The 11,993-nt window shown below is 31.2% G+C and overlaps 1 protein-coding gene across 1 annotated transcript; it reads left to right on the top strand.

Moving 5' to 3' along the window:
* Positions 1–5,865: 5,865 nt before the first annotated feature.
* On the top strand, positions 5,866–11,352 carry LOC115880712 (nuclear RNA export factor 1-like). The gene is made up of 4 exons (XM_030897990.1): positions 5,866–5,993; positions 7,900–7,936; positions 10,671–11,087; positions 11,152–11,352. Exons 1-4 carry the CDS (start codon positions 5,914–5,916, stop codon positions 11,335–11,337), a joined length of 720 nt encoding a protein of 239 aa, XP_030753850.1. The 5' UTR covers positions 5,866–5,913; the 3' UTR covers positions 11,338–11,352.
* Positions 11,353–11,993: the final 641 nt, after the last annotated feature.

Below are 11,993 nucleotides of genomic sequence, written 5' to 3'. Positions count from 1 at the left end.
TGTTGAAATTTCGCCGTGTTGTGAAATTTAATAAGTTAGCACTAATTAAATGATAATTATTATTTACAACAATATTTAAACGATAAAAACTTATCCCAATAAATATTTGGCACCGCCTTGAATTCATTTGTTTTACGTTGGCGGTGGAAACCATGCAAGCTTTTTCTTTGTCCTAAGTTGATAATTAAAAAAATAATTATCATATAAAACAAATATAGGTCCTAATAGCCTAAATTTTATCAAAATATATCAGCAGATCCGATGAGACCCGAATTATTATATGTTTTGGAACTTAATGATTTAATTAATTATACCCTTTAATGCATCGATTGTGCGCATTATCCTAAGCGCCAAGAAAAAATATTGCATTAGTCTAAATTTATTATTTATGTTATTCCGCTCTTTCACGTATAATTTGCCCCCTGCTTCTCATACGGAAAGAGTTAGATTAAAATAGCTCAACTGTACCTAACAACCCATGTCTTGATGCATATTCTTTTTTATAATAATATCGGCTTTCCCAGACTAAACATCCATATCCATAAAATAGATGGCCCACACTAATAAGACCTCATTTCGGCCGTCGGACGGCCTTGCTCTATTCAGCTCTCGACTTACGTGTTGACAAGTTGATAAGGCAGGTTATTGAACTCCATGTCGTCTCTAGCATGTCGTATTTTGGGTTTAAAAATGGGTCCCATATAAACGCGGCTAGAAGTATTTTCAATACTAAAATAGAGAAGCAATGGACAGAATAGAGAATCAATGGAAAATGTTATCGCAAACATCCATTAATGGATCTGCACTAGAAGAAGAAGAACACAAAAAATGATTTAATGTGAATTTTCGTAGCAAAAAATCGACTTAAATGTCATAAGTCATTTTGTTTCAACACTCCTCATACCGAGGTAAGTTGAAACAGGAGTCGGGGTGTTAAGATTGTAACATAGAAACAACCATATATAATTTAAAGGTATTTATTGAAATACAACTTTCAAAAATAGGACCCAATTTTTTTTAATATTTGTACTGAATTGAGCATTTAGTATTCAACTATTAATATGTAATGTCAACCTTAAAAAAATAATAATGTATTCTGTAAAAGTATAAACTTAAACTAGATTAGTACGACATGAGATCATCATTAACTTATAAAAAATCACTAACGTTTACGAAAAGTAAAATAGAAACTATTGTTACGTTTTTCGTCGGTTCGGTGTGGATAGAAAGTCACAATTTATTTAAACACTATTTATTTACACTAATTAACAAAAACAATAACGATAAAAGACTTAAAGAACTATTAACAAACGATTTACAACTATTTATCTAGAAAGAATTTATTTTGAATTTCGCGCGTCAACTGTACTCGTCTTATTCATATCTCTCCCCTTTAGGCTCCAGCCGCCGGCTTTTATACCCACAGCTAAAGAGCTTCTCGAATAGTCCATAAATCATTAGGTGCATAGAGAAGCTTTCGAATGTTCTCGTATATACTACTCCATTCCAGTGGAACTCGATTTTTCTCGAACGTCCGAATGAATCATTACGGTGTCTATTCTTTAATGCGATGGTAAGGTCATCTGAGGGGCCCTCAGATGACCTTAGGGGGGCGGGACATATAGTTAGGTTAGGTCAAGTCCACACGGGTTCAATAAAGAAATATTCTGAGAAGCAATTGTGACAAACATATGAATGTTCGCTACCAGTGCAAACTCTTTCATTCCAAACATTTTTCTTTGGCGTTACTATTTGAATAGGGTTCAAAACACAACAAATACAATAGTATTCCTCTTCTTATTAGGTTTTATATATTGGATTTTTAAAGTTTTTTTGGAGCTTCGAAATTAAGGCTTTTAACTTTTTTCTTTGCCATTCATTTTAGCTGACTCAATTGCAGCCAAGGTAATAATTCTAGTATAATTATTTCCTTTAAAGAAAATCGTTACCATGACAAATATTCAAACTTTATCAGTATCAATTATTAGCGTTTACGTGCTAAATTTCTAAAATCGTCATGGTAACGAACTTCTTGAAATGAAACTACAGGGTGTTTTCAAAGTTGAGTCATTTATTTTAACAGCTTGTAGAACTCGTCAAAAGAAGTCGATATACCAAAAGTCACCTACATAAAAGTTGCATATTAAAAGAAATAAAAAGGAATTTCAAAATTTTAAAACTAACGCTATTACAAACTATTTATCCGCAGATTTTAATATTCACGACCACTGCCAAGTAAAAACGTAACGTTTGTTTACTACTAAATTTTACTTATCTAGGTATGGCTGATTTTTTTCTTTTATGGTTTTGAGAACGATTTTCGGTTAGATATTGGTATAAACCGTTTAGTGCGTATCACTTTCATTTCTTTGATATTTTGTACAGGAAAATGGCCCACGTTTATGGAAACAATGAACTAGTGGACATAATACTAACATACGGAGAGTGCCAACAAAATGCAGCCGCAGCATGTCGCCTTTACGCGGAAAGGTTTCCTTAATGAAATCATCCGGCTCCACGGATGTTTGTAAATTTAGTTATTCGACTTCGTGAGATAGTATACTTGAAAGACCAACGAGGAGGTCAGGCTTGAAGACCTGCTCGCCTGCCACACCCGAAATGGTAGAAATTGAGGAACATATTTTGGAAATGGTGGGAGATGACCCAACAATAAGTTCAAGAGCCATAGCTACTCAAGTCGATATTTCCCATAGTAAAGTGTGGAAAACAATACGACAAGAACAATATTATCCCTATCATTATCAACGGGTACAAGCATTACAACCTGAAGATCATCCTAGAAGAGTTGAACTTTGCCAGTGTTTTCTACACAGTTGAACAGAAATGAAGATTTTACGAAAATCATTTTAGGCATGGTGGTTATTTCAGGCATGGTTATTAAAATACGCTTTGCGGTACTTTTCACCTTTATATGAGAGGTCGAAAGTAAGAGTGGGATAAAATTTTGTTCAAAGCAAAAGTGGGTTTAAATTTTCTCTAAGATCAAAAATAGCATATACATCACAACTTTGGGCAAAAGTGAATCGAATATTAATCAGCGCAAAAATGGTTCGACAAAATATTCAGGGCAAAAAAGCTATAAAATATTAACCCGTTTTTGCGCTAAGAAAATAATACGTAGATTCGATAGACGATAAGAAAATGGTTCTTTTTACCTCTGCGCGCTGCCGTATTTATGTACTATCGAAGGGACGTTTTTATAATACTATTGAGTATTGAGTGCTGTTTCACATGGAGCGGACGTGCGGACCATCGTGGACCATTGTGTGTATTTTTAAGAATTGACGGAGTACTTTCACCTGTAGATCGCCCATTGGTTGAACAAGTACCATGAGTATTGAATGTATGAATACTTTCACATAGGCGCGGATGATCCGTCGAAGCAAGGGATCGACGGATGGCTGTTGGACGAAATCATACGGGCGGACCATCCGCGCCCATGTCAAAATACTCATACAAGCTCATAGTACCTCTTCAATAAACGGACGGTCCGCGCGGACGCCGGACGGCCCGCTCCATGTGAAACGGCACAACAGGGACGATCAGCGCGGACGGTTTGAGCGAATGCTCCGCTCCGTGTAAAACTGCACTTCATACTAAATTTTATTTCGTGTTTTTGCACCTATTTTAGTGTGTTGTTTATCTTTCTTGTCTATGGTGTTGTTCAGTATGGCAAAGCATCTCTAGCAGAGCTGCAAGCTCACAGAAAACTTAAGTCTTTTTTTGACTTAAATCATTTTAGTGACTTAAGTCATTTGATTTTAAGTCGATAAATCAAATGACTTAAGTCATTTCATTTATTTCGAAAGATGACTTAAAATACTTAAATCTTTTTTTAACGACTTAAGTTATTTTAAAAAAGATTTAAATCTTTTAAAAGATACAATATGACCGAAAAAAGAACGGCGTCAGCGATGACTATGAAATGAAGTTCGCTGTCATTTTATATGTAAAATTATATGGGGAATGTCATTGATGTTTATTTCCAAGCCAACTGGATGCCGTTTTTTTTTATCATACGGTATATACCTATTGATATAGTAATTATTTATATTTTTTTGCTTCACACTGCTGTACTGCTGTTTATATAATTTTTTTGTGTTTCACACACATTTTTATACCTATAAGATAATGAGTTTGATATTACAAAACACAGTATTTTAGTTATAGGAAAATATAAAAGCCTAACGGCTCGGAAATTTTCAAAAGTGAAGAATATAATTATACAAAAATTATTTCCATTGTCTAGATGTGCACTTCCGAATATAACTTGTTTAGTTTATATCTGGTCGGCACCTTTTGACTTCGGCACGCGCTTTGATATCACACACGGACCGCCGCCGCCGATGCCATTTGAAGAAAAATATATTTCATAGAAAAATTAAATTACTCCCTCTTTTTATGCGATTTTTCGAAAAGAAAATGCGGACTGGGACCACATACGTATTTGCATTGATTGTGTCCGCACGTGTAATACGGAAGAATATAATATTTTTATTTGTTTAATATTTTTTTGAATTTTGTTTTATTTTTTATTTAATATAATTTATTTACGAATTTGTATTTTGAAAAAATAAATTCAGTGTTCAGTGACTTTAAGGATAATAGATAATGAAATGAAAAACACATTTTTATGGCCACTTTTTCTGCTCTATATCTCTGTGTGATGAAATATTGTCTCTGACGTTTCGGCTTCTGGCGACCATCATCAACTTAATTTTTTTAAATATGGACCTGATTTTTTTTTTCAATTTAATTAAATCCTTTCATCACTCTTAAAACACTATATATAGTCACTTTGATATTTGCCGACGTTTCGTACAGAAAATTCCATAACCAGAATATTTTATGCAAAAAAAAAATAATAAAAATGCAATACGGCATTTTATTGAGCATCAAATTGTGGCAACTTTGCCTCCATTTAACCGATCCTGTATCTCTTACGGTTTCCGAAATCCCAATGATGAGCGTCGAATTCGAGCCACCCTGTACAGAGTTCTGAAACCAGCAGCTTATAAATTTCTAGTCTGCACCGCCAACAAGCGTCACTAGCAAACAACTATTTAGAAAGAATATGATGAAACACTGCGTAATTTGAAAGGATGCAATGCTGAACAATTACTTTTTTAGCCTGTAACATAGACTAAAAAAAAGTAATTTTATTAGTATTAGTAATTTTATAGTGTTAAATCCCAATAAAACCGTTTCTGCATGAAAATAACGTTTTTATTACATTATTATCAAATTTTTTTCATATAATAAACTATTATATATTTGCATCGTGTCTCGGTCTCGTTCTCGGCCGAGAATTTATTTTTTTCTCGGTCTCGGTCGAGACTAAAAATCCAGGTTCGGTCGGACCTTAGTAATTTGTTTGTTTGCCGTTCTGGGAAATCCAGCCTGGTTAGCTCATCTGATGATGGGGTATAGGCCCCGAAACCGGTAACGAGAGGGTGGTTGGTTTCCCCATAACGGCAAACAAACATAATTTTTTGTTATTTTCCGTTTTTCATTATTTTTGGAAGCTGAAAATTTTACAAAACAGCAGTTACAAGGCAAGAAACATTTTTATTTAAATATTACATGTTGATACTGCAAGAACCCCTCACTTATTTTTTATTATGGACCCGCCCGAAAATGCTTCTATCCAAGAAATATTTTTATCTGTTAATAGATTGACATATTTTTACATTTTTTTCAATTAAATAAATCACATGAGGGGTCAAAAATAATAATGTTGCGGACCCGTACGTAACAATAATCAATATTCATTTCAAGAATCGCATAGGTGCGACGCCATATTTTCGTTTATTATGGTCTTTACTATACTCATTATGGTAATTTTAATCTATAATTTTTCAGATAAGAGATGTTGCAAATTTGGATGCTCTAATGAAGCTACCAGTAATAGATCTTGTTTTAGATGGGAACCCGTTATGTAATAAGTTCAGAGATAAAGATACTTATATAAGGTATGTGTTTCAGGTTTTTTGATTTATTAGATTTTTAATTATTCTTGACAAATTTAAGATATTAATTAATTTATTTTTATAAAAAAGGTCTGTCCAAACATATTCATGTTCTAGATACTTTAATTACTACATTTAAAATATAAAACTGTTATATATCAAGAAATCAAAATGTGAAGAATTTGCATACTGTTTGTTGTCTATGAAACAAAACAAGTATCTACATATCTAAATAAAATCTGCTACTTGTTACTTGTAAACTCAAATGTTTTGATTATTCATTTCAATATTAACTAAATATGTAATAAAGTAATATATTTTGTTGGACATAACATGAGAACATTTTAAGATGTACTATTTTTTGCAAAGGTTATTAATTGAAAGTCTGCTTTTAATTTCATGTATTCATAAGTGAAACATCATAGTAGTCATATAATTACATTGAAGAACTGAAAATATATATGTATACCAGACTTCTTATATTTATAAATTAAAAAAAAATACACCAGTACAGGCTCAAAGCTTTTAGTAGACAGTGTACACAACATATTTTTATGTACAGTGGTTACGTTTGCCTTTGCACTATCACATAAAAAATATATATTTTTTATATGAAAATAAGGCAATACTGGAACTGCTCCAGAAAAACTCCTTATAACCTTTTGTTGAGGTATGGAGTTGGAATAAAAATGTACCAATATGTTTCACTGTTGAAATAAAGCATGGCCAGAAAATATATGATTTCCCTTCCACTACTTCCTAAAAGTCCTAAAAAGAAGTTTGGTTATGCAATTTTTTGTATATATAAAAAAATGAAAAAGAAGTGTAAGAAATGTATGTATAATATAAAATATATTTATATATATTTTTATTTTTTAAATAGTTGAATTACATGAAATTATTATTGCATTTTGAAGTACAAGGTTTTTGCTATTTGATTTTATTTCATATATTATCTATCTGGTAAGGTAATATATGAATGATTAAGGTAGACAGTGCTCAAAAAATAAAAATATTTAATATATATGATATATGATCACTTGCAGTAGAGACTCAGCCTGCATATATTATATAGTATGGGGTTTTATTAATATTATATTTGATATTTAAAGCTCCATATTTTCTCCAAAAGGCTTTATATATGTAACTTCAAAAGTTGTCATTTTTTAAAATTACCACATGCAAATTTAACAATTTTCATTCGATAATATTATCCAAAGTTACTTTATTATTATATAAAAGTTTTCAGCATTTGTTATCTCTTATATTCTTAAATATGGATGAGTAATCAAATAAAATTTGATTAATAAACAAAATAAATGATATACTAGAACTCTTTTATGTCATTCTAGTGTAGTAAAGTACAAGTTAATAAATCTACAAGCAGATGATTATACAGCCTTTAGGATTATAGTCTGTCCAGTAAAAGAATATATGATAGTTTTGACAAATATCAAAAAACTCTCAGAAAAAAATACTCTACTAAAAATTACAGAAAAAAGTCACTCTCATATATTTATTAACTAGACAAACTATAGATATAGTTCTGAGTGACAATAAGAGTGTTCTAGATGTAAAACTTAAAACGGATAATTTTTGTTATGACAACAATGGTTGTATTCCTAAAGTGTATTTTTGTAAAATGCAATAAAGTTCTTTTCATTTTGTTTTATAACTTATATTTGAATTATTAATAAGATTATTGTTAGATTTTGATAAAAGATCTAGTACAAATGTGTTTGGATAGTATAGATAGTAAAAATGCGTTTGGATTTGGAGACGCAGCAATAGAACTTAATTGTTATATTTTGTTGATATAATCTATGCTCTGAGCGAGTGTTGCAGGTTTCTATTGACCATCTAATCGCTATTGTTGAGCCTTATTTGGCTCACCGTTTTCTATTTGCAGTGAAGTCCGTAAAAGGTTTCCCAAATGTATAAAATTGGTAAGCATACAACTAGTAATAGCATATTATAGTTTTTAGGACCTATTTCAAATTTAATGAAATACTATTTTTAAAATTGTAGCCTACCTCAATTAATTTGTTTAAATTGGAAAATAACATTAATATTTACACGAAATGTAACTCATAGGGACATGTAATTAGAATTTTTTAACTACCTTTTAAAAACTAAGACTATATTTGAAGCATAGAATTAATTTACTTTTAATATATAAATTACAATATTGAAAAATTTTGCTACATACTTAACACTTTACGGAGTGTTATTTAAGTACAGTATGATCGAAAGAAAACGTGGGCAGCGCGGCGCGGCGAAAATGACGATCGGTGTTTCACCATATAATTTTACGGTTATGCTGTTTTTTTTTCGTTCATATTGTATATAGACAAACCTGAGGAGGTGATTCTTTGAGCGATATAAATATTGATGCAGGAATACTTTATTTCCAATAATGGTTGTCAAACTTTAAAAAAGTAATTGGTTTCTCGTAATTTTCTGGATGTGCTGCATCGCCCACGTGAACATGGGAAATCCATGTAAATTTTAAAAATGAACAATAGAAGTTTTATTTTGGAAAAAGGCTTATTTGAAACTTTTTTCAAGTACTTAGAAATAAAAAACAGTTTTAAAAACTTAAAATGAAGCAAATTATTTTGCATAATTTATACGAATTCGTTTTCAAGTTATGCGAGAGAGATACAAAAATACAAAATTATATCACAATATGACAAATAAATTATGATTTTCTTCTATAGATTTGTCAAAAATATCCTAAATTATATTCTCCAGGAAAAATTAAAAAAAATACACTGTAAACATAATTGAATCTTTTAAAAATCAAATATATTTCGTAAATAAGTAAACCAATGCTTCAAACGAAAATTTTGTGGATTAAATAATTTGTACTTGTTATCTATGTATAATATCTATAATATAGGGAAATGAAGATAATTTGCGCTACATTTTCTGTTCCCAGTTGTAAGTTAAATTTAAAAGTTGATCCAGTATATGCCGAGAAAATGAAAATATTCCGAAATTTGATATATGCTCTTAAGTGTCCAAGATGCCTCGCATGCCTTTTGACTCTGTATGAAATAACTTATAAGTGGTATTATAAAAAGACATCCATTGCGAGATAGTTTCCATTTTGTTGAAAACCTGGCCTTCAAGGATTTTTTAATTATTTTAACAGAAGTGAGATAAAGACGTGCTTCGTCGTATTTGCCTTGTAAGTTATCTGGTTTGAAAAAAAATTCTAGGTGATTATATCGACACTATGGAGTCGTAAGGATAAATATCTTCGTGCATTAAAAAATGGTCATAAAAAAGGAAGACTTAATATGGCGCTGCTGTAGCAAAAACCTAAAATTTAAAATGTGCGCCGAAAATTTTTAGAACAGGAAATGATTCAAAAGAGATAAATATTTGACGTGAAGGCGCGGGTTTCAAAAAAATACAAATTTTATTTTCATGTTACATGAAATAAATTATCGATTTTTATTCAGCAGCAATAGACTGGGCCTCTAATATATAAAAATAATTGTTTTATATTCTAAAAAATAAAAACAAAGTTTTTTTGGGTAATGTTTGGTTATGTTACTTTTATTCTCTTATCTATGGTTACTTTTCATTTTTTAGATTTACCCGTCGTTAGCGCCACTGTGGCTATTTGGTGAACCCTTATTCTTCCCATTTTTGTGACCACTTTTTCAAATAAAGTCGTATAAGAGATATTTCTCCTCATCTCTGCACTCTGTAATCGACACCTCACTTGATTGGCAAGAACACATAATAAAATAAAATCAAATGAACGACCTTCGTCGGCTTTGTTTGCAATTAGGAAAATTGGCTTTACGGTAAGGCAACAGGTGACAATAATAACATATCTCTGAAGTCGTATTGCATACTATTTTGCACTTTTCTTAAACAGTGTATTAAGCAAAAGAAAGCAATCAGATCAATAGCAAATATACCTGCAATTGATAGTTGTAAGCCCTTTTTCCCATCTTTGCGCTTAATCACTATATGGAAAGATAATAATCCTTGACAACGTTATTTTAAAATAAAACTTATGTTTGCCACACATTTTGGAGCACTCGATACAATTAAAAATAATTTAAATTATGCACTTTAACACCGTCTGAAACTTCTGTATTTATTTTTAGCACTCGAAAAACAAATGATTAATTAATTTAATTAATTAACTCGAAAAACAAATGAGATAATGAACATTAATGCATTGTTGACTCACCCTGTACAATAGAAAATCTTTTATTGGCAACCTTTAGTTAATGTTGCTTTCACTAATGAATGGTAGAAATTACTAGTAAAAGCAGACAATTCTTTTTAAAAAACGACATTCATTGGTCAAATGCGTAATTGTTAGCATTTCCTAGTTAGAAACTTCCTAGAAAGTTAACAATCACTGAATCTCCGACTCACTGTAACATATATAATTTTTATCTTAAAATCACCTCCTGAAGTTTAGCTAATAATAAAATGTACTTAAAATAATAATAATAATGTACCTAAATACCGTATGATCGAATAAAAACGGCGTCAGCGATGGCTGTGAAATGAAGATCGCTGTCATTTTATATGTTAAATTATATTGGAAATGTCATCGATCGTCATTTCCAAGCCAACTGGACGCCAAACCAACTGGACTATCATACGGTATCACCTTGTATATTAAGTATAGTATTATTTTGTCAGGATGGAATTGACCTGCCTCCACCGATAAGTTTTGACATCTCAGAAGAAACGCATCTACCTGATGGGCAACAAACTTTCCTCTGCAACTCTGAAGGGGAAGTAATTGTGCGACAGTTTTTGGAGCAATATTTTCAAATCTATGATACTGAAAATAGGCAACCGCTTTTACAAGCATATCATGAACATGCTGTATTTTCATTAACAATGGCATACCCCTATGGATATGGAAAAGAAAAGAATGTATCTTGGCTGAACTGGTACAATACAGACAATAGAAATATATTAAAACTCACTGATGGGGACAGAAGATTTAAATTGTTGAGACAGGGACATCTTTCAGTAGTATCTTATTTGCAAGAAATGCCGCAGACAAAGCATGACATTCATAGTTTTACTGTTGATTTGACAATTTTTACAGTAAGTTGAAATATATTTCTTATTGCCCAATTAATTGCATTACTTTTTTTATTTTCTTTTTCAGCCACACATGATTTCCTTAACCATATCTGGCATGTATAAAGAACTGAAAAGTGGACATAAAATACCGCCAACCAGATTTTTCTTCAGAACTCTGGTTATAGTACCTGCAGGAACAGGATTTTGTATCGCCAATGATCTACTTCATGTTAGTAATGCCACTCCAGATCAAGCAAAGGTAAATATCTAATGAACATTTGTTTTAAATCATGTAATTTAATAATGGCATCATAATCTTCAGAAAATTCCGGGTTTTTTGTTTCAACTATTATTTTAACCATTTTGTACACGGATAGAAGAATAGCTCTCGGCTGTATCTCGGAAAGTATTAGCCATAGGGCCTACGGAAAAAAATATTTTTAACTAAAGAGGCTATAAGAAATTGCTGAAAATTATTTTTAAGTTTGTAGAACGGCAGTTAGAGAGGATAAAAACGCTACTAAGACTATCAAAATGTTGATCTAATAATTTATAATACTAAGGCGCGGTCTCTTCAGTTATAAATAAATAACTTTTATCTAACAAATAACCATCTAAAAGATAAACAATCTAGAGCCTGATATCTATAGGATATAACATTTGGGTATTTTCATACAAAATAATCCAATAGATAACAATTTGGAGGACGGCCGCCTACGGACCGGTAGACACTCTGTAGAGAAAGTATTGCCAATATAAGATATCTGAAATTGAGATGGTTATATATGAAAAGTCGATACAACAGACAGAGACAGAAACTCGGAATTTCAAATCGTTAGATTAAAAAGTGAGGTTATTGTTCAGTTGTCAAAAGATCGTCAAAATGAAAATAAAAACAATAAAATTCAACTAAAATATATTTTGTGT

Source organism: Sitophilus oryzae, unplaced genomic scaffold, assembly GCF_002938485.1.
Source record: "Sitophilus oryzae breed Bouriz unplaced genomic scaffold, Soryzae_2.0 scaffold_1647_pilon_pilon, whole genome shotgun sequence".
NCBI classification, from domain to species: Eukaryota; Metazoa; Arthropoda; class Insecta; order Coleoptera; family Curculionidae; genus Sitophilus; species Sitophilus oryzae.
The sequence above is the reverse complement of the archived record's forward strand: the minus strand, read 5'-3'. Positions and strand labels throughout refer to the sequence as shown.

Bases quoted from the DNA above. Each gene is read 5' to 3' on its own strand.
- LOC115880712 (XM_030897990.1), top strand. From the start codon at position 5,914: ATGAAGCTACCAGTAATAGATCTTGTTTTAGATGGGAACCCGTTATGT. The intron at 5,994-7,899 runs GTATGTGTTTCA...TTCTATTTGCAG, and splicing joins GATAAAGATACTTATATAAG to TGAAGTCCGTAAAAGGTTTC. The intron at 11,088-11,151 runs GTAAGTTGAAAT...TTTCTTTTTCAG, and splicing joins TTGATTTGACAATTTTTACA to CCACACATGATTTCCTTAAC.